A 20,820-nucleotide genomic window follows, 5' to 3' on the forward strand; every position below is an offset into this window, starting at 1 on the left:
TGTTGGGGATTGAACTCAGGACCTCATGAATACTAGGCAAGCACTCTTCCACCCTTCTAGGGCTACATCCCTAGCCCTAGACATTTTTTTAAAAAATATTTTTAGTTATAGATGGACACGATACCTTTATTTTATTTATTTACTTATTTAATTTGGGTGGTGGATACCAGGGATTAAACTCAAGGGGGCACTCAACCACTGAGCCACGTTCTTAACCCTATTTTGTATTTTATTTAGAACAGAGTCTCACTGAATTGCTTAGCACCTCACTTTTGCTGAGGCTGGCTTTGAACTCATGATCCTCCTGCCTCAGCCTCCAAAGCTCTGGGATTACAGGCACGCATCAGCCTGACAACTTATTTATTTCATGTGGTGCTGAGACCAAACTCCAGTGCCTCACACGTGCTAAGCAAGTGCTCTACCACTGAGCCACAACCCCAGCCCCTAGGCATTTGTTTTTATAAATATGTTCATGGAAACATAGAAATGAGCTCTTATTGTTGATCAGAGATTAGTCATTTAAATACTTTGTTAATAAACGCTTATCCAAGGGTATTATAACAAACCAGAGGAATATTTTGTGACGTCATGAGAGTCCAGTGTTTATGTAGAAAAGCTGAGATTTAGGGAGTGTCAGAATTATCTAAAATAACTAAAAGAATGCCTAATGGACTATTTCTAAGATTTAGTGTCTTTAATCTCTGATTTTCCTTCTCTTGCTTTACCCTCTTTTCCTTTCCTTTTCTCTTCCTTTCCCTGTTTCTTCTTCTTTTTCTTTTTCTTTTTTTTTTTCTCCTTGCATTTTATTTCTTGAAGAAACCAGGCCATTATTCTTGCTTAATTTCCCACAATATAGATTTCAGTGATTGCATTTCTGTGTGTAGTTTAACTTATTCTCTTTCCTGTAAACTAATAATTGGATCAGGAAGCTTGATCATATTCAGTTTCCATTTTTCTCTCACCATTGTTTTGTTTGTTTATGTATTAAGGGGCAAGGCTGGCAGTAGACATAGGTCTGCTTCTTTTTATTAACTGTTAATTGAAAAGCTTTATACATATATCATATGTCTGTGTGTGTATGTAAGCATAAAGATGAATGTGCACAAGTTTTGCTTTCAGTGAATGTTTGCATTCCAGTCATTGCTTAGAAAGATTTCTTTGTCCTTTTAGAGCTGCCTGGTGAAACACTAAAATAAACATATAAGAATATTATGATTTTATTGTATTCTTGAAGAAAGTGAATGTCTAACCTAATCTGTTAAATAATATGTCATTTCTTATCTTAAAACTTGTTTTTTCTAAGGAATGTGTCAAAAATTGGAATTGTTATTAGACTGAGAAGCTGACAGTTTCTTTAATATATACCTTTGAGTTTATTGCCTTCAAAACCTATTTTAATCTTTACTGCATCCATCTAGGTAAAGCTCTACATTAAGCTCTAATATTTATGTTTCCAGGCAAAACTTTTCTAAATTTTCATGAAATTGTTGGTGTCTTTTGGAAAATAAAGGCCAAATCCAAGTTCTATTGTCTTTTGGGTAATTTTTCTTCTAAAGAAAAGAACTTGAATTTTTTGGTTGGTTTAAGAATAGTATTAGGATATCTTATATAGTCTCAGTGTAAGTGTGTACGTGTGTGTTACTCCCAGCCCTTTTCTTTAATTTTCATTTTGAGACAGGGTCTCACAGTTGCCCAAGTTAGCTTCAAACTTGGCCTCCAAAATTATGGGATTATGGGCATGTGCCACCACACCCAGTTTCAATATAATACTTTTCTTAGCAAGTGAAAATTATAAAGGAAATGAAATTCTAAGTAAACTTTTAGGACAAATTCTTTCTTGTGAGTAAATTTGCCCTGGAATAGCTTGCTCCTGCTGCAGCCAAGGGGCAAGTTGGTTTTTGTGTGCCATTACCTCCCTAAAAAGTTGAAATGTGAAAGTTGGATTTCTAAATTTAACCATCTTTCTATTTTATGTTGTTTTGAAAGACTCTTTGGCCATGAATTGCTCTATCTTTTTTTTTTTTTTTTAAAGGAGCTATAACAAAATTCCTTGTTCTGATCCAAAGCCAAATTCTGGCTGTATATTTGCATTTCATTGATTACAGCATAATGTTTTAGTCTGTCACCACCAGCTCTCCTCAGCCTGCATAAAATGGAGCAGATATTCTGATGATTAAACCAGTTACCTCCCTAAAAAGTTGAAATGTGAAAGTTGGATTTCTAAATTTAACCATCTTTCTATTTAAGGATTCAGTTAAGGATTAGAGGTTTAGTGCTTGTTACCCTACTAATAAATGATGGTACTAGAATTGGAATATAGACCGATCTTCCTCCCTCCCTCCTTCCTTCCTTCCTTCATTTTTTGTGGTTCTGGGGATTGAACCCAGGGCCTTGGGCCTGTTAGGCAAGTGCTCTCCCACTGAGCTACATCTCCAGCCACTGGAATCTAGATCTTTCTGATTTTAAGCCTGTGTTCTTTCTATCACAACAAACTGAAGAAAAACAAAAGGAGACAGATTATTTCAGGAATCACTGTTTTAATTCCAATGAGAAATGATCAAGGCCTGAACTAAGACTTAAAGATTTCACTTGACTTGCTGGCTGATTAGGTGTGGAGAGGAAAGGAATGGAATGGTCACAGTGTGAGGAGAGGAGGTATAGGGGAAAGATGCCCTTCTTGATTCCTCTTTCTGTGTGGGATTCTGTATGTTGACTGAGGTGTCTGGCATATTTGGTTAAAGACATTCAGCAAGCACTTAGAAATTCAGGATTCTGGTTAGATTATTTGGAATCTATTGTACAAGGGGTGGTTCTTAATTCCTTGTATTGTGTTAATCTTCTGACACTGGCATTTACCTAATGAGGATTATAAATTCATAATTCTACGTGAGGTTTATAGCCTCAGAAGTTACCTTTTTGATTCCTGCAAAAAACAATGTTTCTGCTGCTTTTCCTCCACTAGTGAAAACAGATTGGGGTTGCTGGGGTGTCCTTGGAAACATCTTGATTTATCAGTATGATTTAATGTAGAAATTGCACACAGAACATTCAATAAAGAAACAACAGTAAAAAGCAGTAAAAAGTGAAAGAAAGGAACTCATATGTGCAGTTTATTGTCGAATGATATGTCAGTGATTTGTGCGTGTGGCCTTGCACAATCCCTGCCCTGTGGAAGGTTCAGACAAAAAATAACATTGGAAAGATGGCTGTTAGCTGCAAGCCAAGACATTTTATTTTTTTTAAAACCAAAAGTTACAACTTTTTTTCATTGAAGCTTAATTATAGGGCTTAGGGTACACTTTAGTGGCAGAGCGCTTGTCTAGTATGTGTGAGGCAGTGGGTTTGATCCCCAGTACCATAAGACAAAACAAAACAAAAAACCCGCACATACACACGTACACGCCTGAATTATATACCAGGGATTGGGTGATGTTTTTACTTATTGAACCTGCAATTTTGTACCTAATGGTGGTAACAATGCTTAAGAGTAATAAGGTTGATTGTGTTTTCATTTTCTTTACAAGATGCTATTTGAACTAGATTTTAAAACCTCAGAGAATACATTACCTCATTTTACAGTTAGAAATTAGGCTTCCAGGGGCTGGGGTTATGGCTCAGTGGTAGAGTGCTTGCCTAGAATGTGTGAGGCACTGGGTTCAATTCTCAGCACCACATGAAAATAAAGGACCAACAACAACTAAAAAAATATTTTTTAAAAAATTAGACTTCCAAAATTATGTTTAGCCATACATTTGGGGAGGGGGCATGACTCTGATCCAAAAAGTAATTTAGAACCACTGTGTCAGCTGATTGGCAGATAATCACACCTTTAAATCCTGGGGGAGTTTAAACCAGGACCCAGTTTTAGATACATACTGTTTTACTCTTATTTATCTCTATGCATTAACTTGAAAGCTTATGTTATTACTATATTTTCAGTTATTTGCTCACCCATTTTTGTATTATTACTGCAAAATAGTCAAAAAAATCTGTCTCTGATTACAAAGAAAACCTAAATGACTTGGGTAATGTAACATAAAAATTAGCAAAGTTAAGACTAGAATTGAGTTCCTCTATTTCCTATAACATTACTTTTTATTTCACCATACTGTTTTTCGATATTCTTGCTATTAATTCCAGAATCACTTACATAAGGCAGCGCGGTCAGACAGAGAACACTTAGAAAAGCGTGACGGACTCAACTGTGGGTGGAAGTATTCCATCCTTCCCTTATATCATAGCGTTCATTTACTAGACCTAGCTTTTGTAAACTTGGCACTGTTGCATTTGAAATTAGAATTTGCCACACATTTTGAATTTGAGGTTAGAGGACAGTGCCAGCTTAGAATTTTAGATGGGAATTGGTTTGTAGAAATAAACTGTTTTTATTCATAGCAGGATCGTCTTTAAGAAAAAGAAAACAACAACTTTTTGTTGACACTTAATACCACAACAACAAAAAATAGCTAAAGGCAAAAAAAAGTCAGAATTTCCTCATTACGAAAGCATACTTACCAGTTTGATCTGTAACTGGAATAATACTGTGCTATTTAAATATTTCATGAAGCTGTGGAAACATCCACAAGTCTCTATAAATGATTTCTGTCTGCTGAAACAAAAAGTGGAGTGACCAGGAAACAGGAAAGTGGCTGTAGAGCTGGGTGCTGTTTTCCGCATGGCTGTTCCCCCGCCCTATGAAGGGCACCCAGGAACAACTAGAATGCAGAACTGTGATGGAGGATCCCTGATATGGTCTTTTTTTTTTTTTTTGCACACATTCTCTGAACATAGAAAATAAATTTCTACTATTATTAATTAGAAGTCTACGGGAGATTTTTAATTCTGCAATTTATTTGTTAAACATTCAATTATTTCCTGACTTAAGAAAAAAATGGTTAAAATTCTCTTGTTTGATTTATAATATGTTATCTATAACACGACTTCATTTTCTCCGTCTCTCTTCAGGACCCCTGAACAGTGCCCTAGTGTTGTTTCTTTGTTGTCAGAGAGTTACAACCCTCACGTACGCTATGGAGCTGCAATGGCCCTGGGGATCTGCTGTGCTGGTACAGGAAACAAGGTAAAGCTCAGAGCCAGTGAGTTCTTTCCTGGCGCCAGACTGTTTTCCCTTGCAGAAGAGTTTATGCAACAGCTGTAAAAACACAAGTATAGTGTGATCTCTACGACTGAACTTGCCTCACAAAGCTCTCCAGTACTTCTTCACCTTGCTATACGGGGTTGCCCAAAGCCACTTAAGAACAAACTGTCACACGATGTGGATATATGAAACGATGACACTGAATTTCTATTTTAAAGAACTGCTCGGGTTGTTTTACATGGTTATTTTCTGTGTTTGTATAATTAGTATTATGAAAATCCACTTTCTCATCTGAAGCCAACAAAATCAGTTTATTTGATAATGTTTCTATTTTAAGCAAACTGCTTATTTACTGTTTTTATTTCTCATCTATAACCCCTACCCATCACCCCACCCCCTTGGTGCTAGAAATTGAAGCCAGGACTTTGCATTTGTTAGGCAGGCATTCTACCACTGAGCTATATCCCCAGCCCTTCTCAACACTAACCTTAGTAGGCAACCTGGTATTTGTTAATCCCTCAAGAGTAACAGAATAAAGAGTTGGGTTAGGCAAGATGTTGAATCATAAAGAAATGCACTGCTTAAATAATAGGGTTATGTTTGTTTCTTTGTTTTGCCTATGTAGAATAGATTCCTAGAAGTCAGATTCTTGTTTCATGTCATCAAATTACTTTCTAGAACATTTGAATGGATGTGGATTTTACTAAGTATTTCCCCCTCAGGTCTTTAGTTGACATTTATGTCAGGCCTCATAAGTTAAATGTAAATGAGATTTTTTTCTTTCCAGATTATTCTAAACTTAATATTATATCTAGGAGCAAATGTTCTTTGAAACATGGCATCTGACATGTTAATTCAATAGAAAAATTTTATTACTCATCTTAACCAAGTCTGCTTTATTTCTAGATAATGTGTGTGATCTAGGTACCAGTACATATCTGACTGAGATTTGATGTTCAATTATTTTTATTGATTAAAAACCTGAAACATCAATTTGTTGCAAATATGCCTTTGAATTTGTATTACACATCTGAGAGGCCTAATTATGACTTGACTAGTACATCAGAAATTTAATTACATTTTATCATGAAGAATATCAGCAACAAATGGCTGAAATCATATTCCTCTGCACAATGTAATATTTTTCAGTGAAGTGAAAAGAAAGAATACACATCTCTGGTATATGTATTATATGTTAAGAGCTCTGTTTTTTAAAATATGTAAGTCTACATGTAGAGGAGTCTAAAGTCATTTTCCAAAAAAGGATTAAATTTAGTCTTTTTTTTTTTTTTGTCTTAGAATGAAGGATACTTGAAAAGTAACATCCTGAATTAAGAAATAAGTTTAATAATTTTGTAGACCCATTTCTCTGGTCCTTCCAGATTTATTCCTATTTTAGAACCTTATAGGGAACTTTGCATCACAAAGTGGCAGTTCCCACATGGAAGGGTCTTAATAGCAGTTGTATGGGACAAACAAGTTCATGGTCAAGAACAGTGGACAAATGCTGAGAGAAAGTGTGTAGTTTCTTGATTTAAGTTGTGTTAAAGCCTTGTGGTATGCACATGCTTAGAGCCTTTGATACCATGTTACATTTTGAGTCTGCAAGAGGAGGTTATATATGTCATCCCACTTATTTAGCCAAAGAATCCTTTTTTCGTAAAATCAGTATACTGAAGAATATATTATTTGGGAAATACTGGTAGACAGTTTGGAAAATCCCGTTACCTTTGATCTTAAGAAGTAGTATCATGAGGGCTGGGATTGTGGCTCAGAGGTAGAGCGCTCGCCTAGCATGGGCAGGACCCGGGTTTGATTCTCAGCACCACATAAAAATAAAGGCAATATGTTGTGTCCATCTACACCTAAAAAAATAAATTTTTTTTTTTTAAAAAAGTAGTGTCATGAAATCCTTTCTGGTCTATTTAATTTGTTTTGCCATTCTAAGTAAAATCTTTTTTGTTTGTGTTGTTTCTTGTGTTGGTTTTGTTTGTTTTGATATAATTTTTAAAATTAGGTCATGTAAAATCATCTGTTACTACCTTTCACATAAGATTTTAGTATTTGAAGGAGGTTGGAAAAAAAAAAAAAAAAAAATATATATATATATATATATATATAAAATATGCATTTTGGAGCCACACTGGCCTGGGTTTGATACCCGTGCAACTCTGGGCAAGTTTCTTAACATTTTAAACTCTTGGTTTCTTTGTTCATAAATATTGTTTTGTGTTGGTTGTTGGTTTTTTGTTTTGAGTATTAATTGGATTATATGGTTTGGAATATATAAAGTATCTAGTACTATGCCTAAAAAATAATGGGTTCTTAACAAATGTTAATGCCCTCTAAATAATTTTTCTCGTAATTTCTTTACAGTTTGTTTACTTAAGACACGACACCCAGGTTCTAAAGCTTTCTTTTCACTTATGATCAATTATGTTGAAACTTAAAGACACTCAGTTCTGACTTATTTTGTTCAGGTAGTCTTAAATTATTACTACCCTATTAGATGAAAATACTGACTTAGAGTGATTGTAATTAATCTGAAAATCTGGCTATATCAGTTTAAAGTTGTTATTTTTAATGCTTTCAGGAAGCAATTAATTTGCTAGAACCAATGACAAATGACCCTGTGAATTATGTGAGACAAGGGGCTCTCATAGCTTCCGCCCTCATCATGATCCAGCAGACTGAAATCACTTGTCCCAAGGTGAGCAAACAAAGAAATTCTCTGCAAAAGGGAAAGAGCTGATTTGGGCTTTTCTTTAGTGACTTTCCTTCCTCTAAGGACATTTTAACTTCAAATATGGTGAATACTGAAGTCACAGGAAGTAAAGAGGAAAACTTTAAATATATATTATTTTCTCTCTCTTTTTTGGGGGGAGGGTGCCTCTCACTCTTCTTTAATTTTTTTTTTCATTGGGATGACTCATTACTCTGACACAGAATGCAAATTTAATCAGTCCATGACTTTTCTGACCCATCCTTCTGGGGCAATAAAAAATCCTAGCATCACTTTATTTGTTACATATAATCTCAGTTTAAAAATAAGTATACCCAGGGCTGGGGATATAGCTCAGTTGGTAGAGTGCTTGCCTCGCATGGGTTCAATCCCCACTACAAAACAGTAATAACAATAATAAAAAGTATGCCCAACCAAATGTGGTGGTGCACACCTGTAATTCCAGGAGGATTACAAATTTGAGGCCAGCCTCAGCAACTTTACAAGAACCTCTCTCAAAATAAAAAAATAGAAAAGGCTGAGGGTGTGGGTAAGTGGTAAAAGCAACCCTGGGGGTCCAATCCTCAGTTCCAAAAAAATAAAAGTATGTTCATATTCTGTGTGGACTGTCATTGCCCTTCAGGGTGATCTTCTTGGGCAAGGTTTTCAGATGGCTGCAAGATGGCTTTCTTTCCCACTTGATGCCTTCTGCTTTATAGAAACACTTGTGTATTTTGCCCTTCTTGGGGGTGGGAATGCATTAGGCTGTCAGTACTAATGCCTCTCACTCTGTCAGACATCAGTGCATAATGACCCCTGAAGTATTGAGTGCTCTAAGAGATCCCTCTGAAGCCCCTTTTTCTAGACTTAGAATGTGGGAGAAAGATTCACCATCCAACTTCCCTAAGAAACCATCTTCAGGTGACTTCCATAACAAATTTTAAGACATCTGTTTAAAAGTTTCCATATGACAATCTTATAAACTTCATTTTAGTGTTTGATATTTAATGTATCCTATTGCTTCAGCCAAAACTTCCCCATCCTGTTTAGAAATACAAAATGCATGTAACTTATTTGCGTGTACCAAAATTACCATGTTTGATGCTAGCTAGAACTATGTTAATTAAAAGAGCATTTAACAACCTTGTGTTCTGCTTGTATATGAGGTTAAAAAATCGGAAACAGAAGTAAACAGTTGCCTTTCTGTTTTCTGCCTTTCTGTTTTCAAGCAGATATAGAACAACCTCATTTTCAGCAAATTAAGTTTGGAAAGATGGAAAAGAATATCCAGAACACATTGGTTATTCATTCTAACTTTATAGAACTTTTTAAAATAAATTTCAGATTCTAAGCAGTTACTGTGATTTTCATATCATATTAAGCATAGATAGGATCTGACCTCTCATCCTATTTTATAATGTACTGCTTAATATACTGTTATCTTCTAGAGCCATAAACATCTTTCCAAACACAGACCACATTTCTTTTTCTTTTTAAATATAGAGGCTATGAGTAGCTTTTATTTCTGCTTTTGATCTGCTGTTGAAATTTTGGAGGTTGTCCAACTGAAGAATGTCATTAAAGAAGCAAGTTTAGGCCATGGACTGCACCTCCTCAGTCACAGAGAGATATCTTTTCACTTTGACTTCATGTGTTGCTTTCAAGTTACTTGTATTGTCAACAAATGTTTTACTATCTTCCCATCCTTGTTGTAGGATTTCCTTGATTTTTTTGTATGTATAACCCAGATACCAACAATATCAGAATCCTTTGCAGGTAGATTGTTTAGTTTGGAAAAGCATTTCAGTCTTAAATTTCACATTTAGAAAAGTGAAAAGAGGTTTAGGTGTATCTCTCAGTGGAAGAGCACTTGCCTAGCATACTGAAGGCCCAAGGTTCCATCCCCAATGCCCATACCTACACCCCAAAAAAAGAATGAAAGAAAAAAGTGAAAAGGTACAGCAATTTAAATAATTAATATTTTTAATCATTCCAAGTTATATTGCTCTCTTTAAGTAGATTGACCTTAGCTGGTATGGATACATGGGGCACACTCCTATCTTCAGGTTGTATCAAAATCTGGGGTACTGATTAGGAATGTAGAAATGAACTGATATAGCCATGGCCATTAATATAAACTGGGTAGGCAAATGTAAATGTGTACACTACTGACTACAAAGACAAAACTATGTATGATAGTGTAAAACTCAACGTTGTTTCAGGAAACACTACCCCCTAGAGTAAAGTTGTCATTCAGCTAAAGTTTAAGCTCTGTTTCATTGTTTTCTGTTATTAAACAAGTGATAAAGAACTTCTTGTACTACCATTTATACCATCTTTGCTTTATCTGATAATTGCCAACAAGACAAAATTGATATTCTTGAGGGTGGTTTGGCATATTTTGTCCAGAAGGAAAAGCTGTTAACCTCTGAAGAGGGCTTAATTCTCAAGTCTCTGGAGTCCTACTTGGAGATTTGCAAAGCAGTTCATGAAATGAAGTAGAAACTGCTGAGAAGCAAAGATCAGGTGTTAACTTCACCAAAAATGATAACACCCCCTGTCTCCCGTGAAAGGAATCCAGAGGAGAAATTTCTTAGATATGTTGTGAGATTCACAATGGGAAAAAATTCCAAAGGAAATGTTTTGTAAAATCATTAGTATATGTCACATACCTAACACTTAGCTCTACACATTGTGGCCTTAGTTTCGGTAACTCCAGTAAATCTTTGCTTTACTTATATAAGTTTTCCATGACTCATACAAATGTAGACCCGGGAACATGTACACACTCCTGGATTGTTAAAAACTCTATTTAGAAAGCTCTTAGAGGTTCACATTTAACTAGAATAGTATTTTTTTGTAGGTTCTTGGAATTGGATTCTCTCAGGAACCCAACTTTCCTCTTTATGAAGCATCTATCTTGTTTTTCTTGTTAAATGAAACCCATCTTTAGCAATTATTTGAACAGGTACATATTAAGTATCATGTATAAAATCAGACTTAAAAATTAATGTAAGCTGGGTGCAGTGTCGCACGCTTGTAATCCCAGCAGCTTGGGACACTGAGGCAGGAGGATCATGAGTTCAAAGCCAGCCTCAGCAATGGGGAGGCACTAAGCAACTCAGTGAGACCCTGTCTCTAAATAAAATACAAAATAAGGGTTGGGGATGTGACTCAGTAGTCAAGTGCCCCTGAGTTCAATCCCAAGTACCAAAAAAAAAAAAAAAAAAAGACAAGTAAGGCCCTAAAATGTAAATGTACATCATACTACTTCACACTACTGAAATGCACACTTTAAAATGGTTAAAATCCCCAGTACCCCAAAAAAAAAAATTACAATGTAAGAGAGGGATCTTGTCTGAGATCACCTGGCCTACTTTCTGACCTAGGGAAGCTTCTCCCGCCATTGACAAGTACCATTTTTGGAAGTAAGATTATGTTTAGCCAAGCTTGGTAAGCTTCTGCTGTAATAAAATTAATTGTGGTTTGGATAGATTATACTTTTTTGGGCCATCATGATTCATCAGAAATGACCCTGAAGAACTTATTCCTTTCTCCCTGACATCTAAGAGTAGAATTTTTTCCCAGCAGTATTTATCATATAGAGTTTAGAACATGATAAATATTAAAAATGCATGATTTTAGAGAAGGTGGATTCATATACAATCACACACCTAGATCACAGAGTAGCCTAAGATTTTAATTACCTTTTGGGGTTTATCATATTATAAAATGGAAACTTAATATTATTTTCTCCTACAAATTATCTTTCTTTTGGAGGAGGGCATATACTGTTCTTGATGAAATTTGAGTTAGAAAACCATGATCCTCACCCTGATTGCCACTACTTAATTGTGATGGACAGCAAGCAAGTTGTTTACCTTACCTAAAACAGAGAGAATAGAGAGGTGTTTTAAATCGTCTTTCAAATTTAAGACACTTACTCAACTAAAATAATGATTCTTTACCAAGAACTATAATAATAAAAATAAGGAAATAAAGTGAATTTTTTTTTCTTTTGTACCAGGGATTAAACCCAGGAACACTTAACCCCTGAGCCACATCCTCACTGCCCACCCCTTTAAAATTTTATTTTTTAGTTTTAGATGGACACTATATCTTTATTTTATTTTTTTATGTGGTGCTGAATATTGAACCCAGGGCCTCACCTATGCTAAGCGAGCACTCTACCACTGAGCCACAACCCCAGCCTCCAAACATAGCTTTTTTAAAGAATTAATATTAACTGAATAAGTCTATTATATGTTTACATTAACTTAAAAATACATTTTTAAATTATACTGAATGATTTCCTGTTGTTGTGGATACAGTTTTATATTCAGATTCTCCTCTGTAATGTACATACAGTGCTTTGTCCAGTGTTTCTTTTTGTAAGTTCATGAAATATTTCATAAACCTTTAGCACATAAAATTTCCATCCTATATAAGGTAATGTAAGTGTTCATCTAAAATAAGTTCAGGATCAAAGGAATTTGACCTGTTGAACCAGAATAAAAGCATCAAACTTCAGGATTTTTAAAACAAGAAGGGAATTTTGTGATGATTTAATCATGCTGAGTTTTATAAAGTTAAGGCTTAGAGAATTGACTTTAAAATGGTCATATGCTAGGATATTTTTTTAACTATTATTATTTTTTTTGTAGGCTGTGAATAAAAAATGAGGACTATGTTTAAGAAACATTATTTTTTAGCAGTATTTAGATTGTAGAGACAACAGTGGAGAAGGATTAGTGGCCAGGTATGGTGGCTCATGCTTGTAATTCCAGCAATTTAGGAAGCTAAGGCAACAGGATCCCAGGCCTGGCAACTTAGTGAGATACCATCTCAAAATAAAATAAAAAGAGCTGTGGAAGTAGCTCAGTTGTAGAACACTTGCCTAGCATACAAGAGGCACTAGGTTCAATTCTAGAACTGGGGGGAAAAAAAAAATTTAAAGAAGTAGGAGGACCAGTAGGATTCTGACCCCATTTGGAAGACAGACATGCTTATTGAAATTTGAAATACCTTCTACATATCACATGACATATATGTTACATAGTCTTTACAAGAGTCGGGAAAGATAAATGCTATAATCCCCTACAGATGAAGAAACTAATACTCATAAAAGCTAGTAATTTAAGAAACTTAAAAGAACAGAAATATTCATAAACCAAGGTTGTCTGGTTCTGTTACTCTCTCACTATATCACAGTGTGGCATCTCAAACCAAGACAGATGAAGAGGGGAAGAGATTCTGAAAGAATGTGTAATGCAGGTGAAATCATTATATTAGGATACTCAAATTTGATATTTTCTGCTTTGGGCAGATATGGGGAGCTCCATGAGTTTTTGAACGAGCTGACTTTTTCCTGGGGACCTACCATTTGAAAATCACTGTTGGGAAAACAGAGAAGTGTTAGACTTGGAAGAAGTATAAAATAGTTTTCTTATCGCCAGCCAGCCAATCACTTACTTTATTCATAAAGATATATTTTATAAATTTTATTTTAATTATAAAACTAATACGTATTAATTTTAGACAATGCAGAAAAACATAAAGAAGCAAACCAAAATACCAGTAATCTCTGCATAAATGAGTCAGCACATTTTCTGTTTTGGTATGTTCCTTTTGATAAGAATGCTGATTCTGACAAGTCCTCAGAAAATGTGTACATAATGAAAGTTTTTTGGGTTTTTTTTTTTTTTTAGTTGTAGATGGACAATACCTTTATTATCTTTTTGTGGTGCTGAGGCTCGAACCCATTGCCTCACACATGGTAGGCAAGCATTCTACCGCTGAACCAAATCCTAACCCCAGCATAATGAAATCTTTACTGACTATGTGAATACATTTATTTACCTCACACAGCCTTGGTGAAGGATAGTTTACTTTAAGATGGAACTGAAGTACTATGCCTGTTAGGAAATCTTCAGGGTTGATGGTAAGCAGCATAGCTGTAATTCAAAGTGCAATGAAAGCTTTAGAATTAGCTTGGATTGTTTAGGCCTGTTGACTAAAAGTGTTACAGAATGAAATTGCATTCAGCAATCCTTTGAGCCTGATTCATCCACTGTGGAATGAGGATTGAAAACAGAACCAGTGCTCCCATACCATAGCAAAGAAGTCATAGCACCCGTGGTTTCTAGCAGGAAACTGTTCACAGCCTTCACTTCTGGTCCATTTCTCTTTCTTTTCCAGTGTTGTGAAACTCAAAGCTCATTATTGTTTTAGCAATTGATTGACTTGTCTAACATGGAACAGCAAATACTAGAATTAGATGATAATTCTTTGTCTTGCTTATTTAGGTGAATCAGTTCAGACAGCTGTATTCCAAAGTCATCAATGATAAGCATGATGATGTCATGGCCAAGTTTGGCGCTATTCTGGCCCAGGGAATACTGGATGCAGGTAACTGTTTTTAAGTCTTCCAGATTGGTTGGTTGATTAATTTATACCAAATCTAGCTATGTGACAGTAGAAATTCAGTTTGAGGCAAATTATTTCTAGAGAAAATTGGAGTCTGACATTCATAGATAATTTTTAGTAGAGTTGTTAAAAGTTGAATCCTATCCTTTACATAATAGCTATGTAAGTTTGTAGAGTTGTTTCCCTGTTTCTGCTTGCTTATCTTGTAAAATCTCCCTCATAATGTTAGAAAGATTAAAAATACAGAGAAAGCAATTAGAATAGTGCTTGTCATGTATAAAGTACCCAGGGAGTGTTGGCTGATGTTCTTAATACATGTTTTAAACAAGTTGACATTGAAAAAAATATTTGAGGAAAAGATTATGTTTTAGACAAATTTTAAAAGCCAGAATCACTCCTAAAATAAGATACGTGGAACATTTGCCTAATAAATACTCAGCACTCTGTGCAAATCTGTCTCCAGAATTCACATTCTTCACCATTATATTGTAGCTTATTTCAAAAGATAGTGTCCATCAGTACCTTAGACGTGGTTCATTTGCTGTATTCCTTAATTTTATTATTGGTGCCATCTCAGTAAGGTAAAAAGAAAAGAGCATATACCTACTTTATTGTTCACATGTAATTATTTTTCTTATACTTTTAAATAATTTTTTGTTAATTTGAAAGGTAAGTTACAGCATCTCAGGGTCTTTATAGCAATGCTATTATTAGGGGATCGTTTTTTTCATATATATTACCCATCTGTTTCTTCTAATAAAAACACTCAGCCATATTTGTGGGGTTTGTTTGGGGTTGTTTTTTGGTACTGCATTTTGAATCCAGGGTCTCATGCATGCTGAGCCAGACTTCAACACTGAGGTATACCCCCAGCCCTTAGCCATATTTGTTAAAGCCATTCTTTTCTCACTCAACTAGGAATGTGTATATATTTGTAATGTAGAAGATCAAAAAAGAAACTGATTTTTTGATAAAATTGTCTAATTTTATGTTACTAATTTCTTGGGAGTTCTGCTTGCTGAGAATGTTTTTATCATATAGTTTTCAGAGTTCTTTTATCATTTTTGATATATGGTCTTTTTAAAAAATAATTTCTTTTCTAATTTGGTTTATTTTATTTTTGCTAATTAGATTAGTCAGTTTTTTTTTTTAATTTTTGCACTTATTCAACCATTTTTCCCCTTAATTCTTTATTTTTGCTCTTTATTATTTGCTTTCATCTTAGGACTTTGGTGCTTTTTTCCTAAATTATTGAAATAAATGTTCTCTTTTAATCCCTCTGTCCAATTGTGGTTTTTTGTTTCTTTTTTCACTAAGGAGAGTTTTCTGCTTAAGCTTTAAATGTAGAAGTAAACTTCTTTTTCTCTCTTTAATTTACACACATTTCCTTGTAGCTAGATTTAACATAGTATTGATTCTCATGTATAAACAGTGAAGACATTAATAGCTCATAGTTTTTCCTCCTCATTCTTTACTGCCTACCAATATTTTTTATTTTATATTGCATTGTCCTCAGAAATCATAATTCTTATAGTTTTTCATGGTCTTAGTTCCATATTTTAATGGATTTGTTGTTTACCACCATTTCTTTTATTGTTTTCATGTCTGAGTTTTACCAACTATCAGCACTTAATTTTCTTGGTTTTATCAGCAGTTAATTTTTAATTATTTATCTTTTTAAATTTGTCGATTATAGAAATATTTGAACAGAAAGTACAGTTTCCCATGTGTCCCCATGTCCCTGTCCAGCTTCCCTGTTCATTAGTGGGTGCTATAATTGCAGAATCAGTATTAATACATTATTATTGACTAAAGTCCCTAGTTTATGTTAGAGTTCACTCTTGGTATTATACACACTTTGTGGGTTTCAACAATGTTTAATGACTTGTATATATGATAACAATGCCATAAAGAGTAGTTTCATTTCCTGAAAAAATCCCCTGTGCTCCACCTGTTATCTCTCCTCGCAAGCCCCTGGTAACCACTGACCTTTTTACTGTCCCTATAGTTTTGTTGTGATTTGTTTGGGTTCAGTATTTATTCATTTATTCAGTGCTGGGGATAGAAGCCAGGGCCTTGCTCTTAAACTGAGCTAGGCCTCCCACCTTTTTTTGGTTCTGGGGATTGAACTCGGGTGCATTCGACCACTGAGCCACATCCCCAGCCCTATTTTGTATTTTATTTAGAGACAGGGTCTCACTGGGTTGCTTAGCACCTCACTTTTGCTGAGGCTACCTTTGAACTTGTGATCCTCCTGTCTCGGCCTCCCTAGCTGTTGGGATTACAGGATGTGCCACCACGCCAGGCCCCACCCTTTAGTTTTAAATGCAGTTTAGAATTTATGGAGAGAAAACTTTCCATAACATTCTTTTGTTTTTTTCAATATCTGTGGAATCAAAATTGATGTCACCTTTTCATGCTGTATCTTTTTTTAAATTTTGTTTTTATTTAGGTATAGTTGGCAGATAGAAATTGTATGTATTTACAAGGTATTCACATGATGTTTTGATATGTATTTGTTATACAACAATTAAATCAAGCTGATATTCATTTCACCATGCTGTATATCTCCTGAATATATTCATACAGTCTAACTGAACTATATCCATAGGAAGATTTTTGTTTTTTTGTTTTGTGGTTGTTATTGTACTGAGAATGGAGCCTAGTACCTTGTGCATGCTAGGCAAGTGCTATATCACCTAGCTGTATCCCCAGCCCTGAATCCATAATTTTGCCTTTTCTAGACTATCATGTAGTTGGAATCATACAACATATAGCCTTTTCAAATTAGCTTTTTTGTAATGAATTTTTAAATCAGGATTTAGAAGTAACATTTTACTACTCTAATCTTTTTTCTTTTAGCTGCCACTTTGTGAAGTTTATATTTTTTAGACTGCAACCTTTGACTTGTTCATTAAGCACTACAGATTTTTCCTGGCTTTTTCTGTAATAGTTATTTGTTAAGAATTTGAGGGGGGCACAGGTTCAGTTGCATATGCCTGTAACAGTGACTCAAGAGGTGGAGGCAGAAGGATCACAAATTTGAGGCCAGCCTTAGCAACTTGTTTCTCAAAAATAAAATGAGGGCTGAGGTTGTAGCTTAGTGGTAGAGCGCTTGCCTCACACAACATGAGGCCCTGGGTTCAATCCTCAGCACACATACATACACACACACACACATACATAAATAAATAAAGTCTGTCTACAACTAAAAAAAAATTTTAAATAAATTAAATGGGCTGGGGATGTAGCCCAGAGCACCCTGGGTTCAATCCCTAGTTTAAAAAATAAGGAGGAGGAGAATTCTGTGTTCAGCTATATTTTTCTACCACCATTATTGAAAGATATTTCTCTGGTTTTCCCACCTTCCTTTCTCTTTCAGCTCTGTTCTGTTTGCTGTGTCATGGACCAATCAAATTTTGATGCTTCTTTTGATTTCTTTTTAATTATAATGTTTTTTGCTTGGGGTACTTAGTGTTATAAAGTACCTGAAATTATTTTTGTATCTATTTTTTAACATCTTATTCTTAAGTAAAACAATGTTGTATAACTGCATTAGAAAAAACTTGCCTCATGCCTGATCTCAGTAAAAATTAGTAGTGGTAGAGAAGATCTGGAGAGGACACCTTCCAGGGAACGACATTTATGAGAACACACTTTTTTGGTGTCTTTAGGGAGAAAAGCTGAAAATTAAGAAGTTTTATTATTGAAGTATGTTAAACTGTTATTACAATCAATAAGATAAACTCTGATTTATTAAGTCTCAGAATGTTAGAACAAAAAGCTAGTTTAGTTTCTAAGTCGAAGAAGGTGGATTTCATTGTGATGAAGAAAGTCAGCTTCAAACCTTCAAATGGCTCATACTCCCTGCAGCCTCTCCCTCTCCTCTGTCCTGTCCCTCACCCGTGAGTTATCAGGCTTAGCTGTGTTCTCAGCAGCGCCCAGTTCATAGCTATCACAGTGCATGTATCTTATTTTATATTATCTGTTTACCTGTCTTTTGCACTAGACCAAAGGCTCTTCAAGATCTTTTTCAGTATTTTGTGCACATTTCTCAGTAGAGAGTAAGCATTCAGTGAATGTAAGTAAGGAGAATATAATCAGATAATAAATGTATATAACTATAGAAAACCAAAAGAATTTTTTCTTGTACAAGGAATTAAACTCAGGGGCACTCAACCACTTAGCCATATCCCTAGCCCTTTTTATTTTTCTTTTGAGACAGGGTCTTGCTAAATTGCTTAGGGCCTTGCTAAGTTGCTGAGGCTAGCTTTGAATTTGTGATCCTTCTGCCTCAGCCTTTCAAGCTGCTGGGATTACGGGTGAGCCCAACCCAAATTTTAAGTGTGTCTTTAAAAAAAAAAAAATCTTAAATAAGCTGGGGGTGAATGCACATGCCTATATTTCCAATGACTGGGGAAGCTGAAGCAGGAAGATCACAAGTTCAAGGCCAGCCTCAGCACCTTAGGCCATGTTTTAAAATGAATGGCTTATAGTAGAATATTAAGAAGATCCCAGTTATTTGGGTGAACTGTAGACTCTTGATTCTTATGAAAATTAAATGTAATTAAATGCTATTTAATTTAGTGCTGCAATTAAGAGACATAACTTGAAAACAACAGAAATTCAGCCCTGGAAATCAAATTAGGATCCTGAGTAGGCACAGACAAGTCCCATTTTTATAGCATGTGTTATGTATAATTGAAAAGTTTACATCTCAGTTCTGTGTTGTTTTATTTTTGTTTTTAGCAAGAAGTAGATGTTTTTGTTTTTGAGATAGGGTCTTAAAATGCTGAGTCTGGCCTCGAATTTGCCATCCTCCAGCCTCAGCCTCCTGAGTTGCTGGAATTATAAGTGTGTGCCACCACACTCAGCTCAGGCTTATTTTTTTTTTAAATATTTTTTTAATTGTAGATGGACACAATATCTTTATTTTATTTTTTAATGTGGTGCTGAGAATAGAATCCAGTGCCTCACAGGTGCTAGGCGAGCAGTCTACCACTGATTTTTACAACTCCTACTGACACACTCCCACTTGTGTGTCTTCCACCCAGCCCCTCAGGTTTACTTTTTAAAACTATGTGCCTATAGGGCTGGGGTTGTGATTCAATGGTAGAGCACCTGACTAACATACGGGGCCCTGGGTTCGATCCTAGCCCCACATAAAAATAATAAATAAAATAAAGGTATTGTGTCCAACTACAACTAAAAAATAAAAAAATAAAAAATAATATATGTGCCTGTAGAGAAAGAAGTTCTAGATTTGCCCTGTGTCCTCTTAAAGTATAAAAATCAGATGCTTCCCTAGTGCAATAGTTAGAAGTAATTTGTTGAAGTTTTTGTTATTGCCCTGCTGGATTGCTGTTTATGATTTCTCTCTCTTTTTTTTTCTGCAGGTGGTCATAATGTCACAATCTCTCTACAGTCCAGGACTGGGCACACTCATATGCCTTCTGTGGTTGGTGTCCTTGTCTTTACCCAGTTCTGGTTCTGGTTTCCTCTTTCACACTTCCTGTCATTGGCTTATACCCCTACCTGTGTCATTGGCCTTAACAAGGACTTAAAGGTATGTTTTTGAAACCTCAGCTTTATGGTGTATCCTGTTCATATCCACCACCCACTCATAAGGATTCCCATGAAATTTTAAAGATGAGTTAGCATCTCATCTGTAGCATGTCTTCCCTTCAAGTTGAGTCATCACTGCATCAAGTGGAGTGTGTCAGTAGGAGGTATAAAAATCAAATGTTGGGGCTGGGGCTTTGGCTCAATGGTAGAGCACTCGTCTCGCATGTGTGAGACCCTGGGTTCGAGTCTCAGCACCACATAAAGATAAATTTAAAAAAGGTGTCATGTCCATCTGCAACATACATACATAAATACACACATACATAAAATAATAAAATAATCAAATGTTAAGAGGGGGCATAATACAAAGGTAGGAAGAGACTTTATAGACCACTGAGTGATTGGTTTAATAAAGGCTGCAGACGCTGTTGAAGGATTTTATACAGATAAATGACATGAGGTTTGTATTTTAGAGAACTCTTTCTGAGGGCTAGGGACATAGCTCAGTGATAGAGTGCTTTCCTTAACAAGTGTAAAACTCTTTGAGTTCAATCTACACTACTACAAGAGAAAGGGGACGGAAGGAAGGTCATTCTAGAATCAGTGGAAACCTCTTGCAAAATAACCTGGGCAAGGAAGAATAAGGACCTAAACTAAATTGTTTTTAAATTTATTTTTTCTTTTTTTAAATTCTTTTTTAAATTTTATTTGTTTGTTTGTTTATTTGTTTGTGGTTCCAGGGATAGAGCTCAGGGGCACTCAACCACTGAGCCACATTCCCAGCCCTATTTTGTATTTTATTTAGAGACTGGGAGTCACTGAGTTGCTTAGCGCTTTGCTCTTACTGAGGCTGGCTTTGAATTCTTGGTCCCCCTGCCTCAGCTCCCCGAGCCACTGGGATTACAGGCGTGCGCCACCGCACCCAGCTCTAAACTAAGTTTTTAATATCAATAAGGAATGAAGGATGGAAACAAGTACACATTTCAGAGTTATATGATACTAGACTGAC

General features: G+C 35.4%; 1 protein-coding gene across 1 annotated transcript in view; it reads left to right on the plus strand.

Moving 5' to 3' along the window:
• Psmd1 (proteasome 26S subunit, non-ATPase 1) overlaps positions 1–20,820 on the plus strand; it is a 92,820-nt gene that overhangs the window by 57,593 nt on the left and 14,407 nt on the right. Inside the window, exons 17-20 of the mRNA XM_046439752.2 lie at positions 4,966–5,080; positions 7,692–7,808; positions 14,126–14,228; positions 19,643–19,812. Coding sequence (XP_046295708.1) covers positions 4,966–5,080; positions 7,692–7,808; positions 14,126–14,228; positions 19,643–19,812 — 505 coding nt within the window. The remainder of the gene's footprint in view (positions 1–4,965; positions 5,081–7,691; positions 7,809–14,125; positions 14,229–19,642; positions 19,813–20,820) is intronic.

This window comes from Marmota monax, unplaced genomic scaffold (genome assembly GCF_021218885.2).
Source record: "Marmota monax isolate L192 unplaced genomic scaffold, Marmota_monax_Labrador192_F-V1.1 WCK01_AAM20220418_F8-fsc00041, whole genome shotgun sequence".
NCBI lineage: Eukaryota > Metazoa > Chordata > Mammalia > Rodentia > Sciuridae > Marmota > Marmota monax.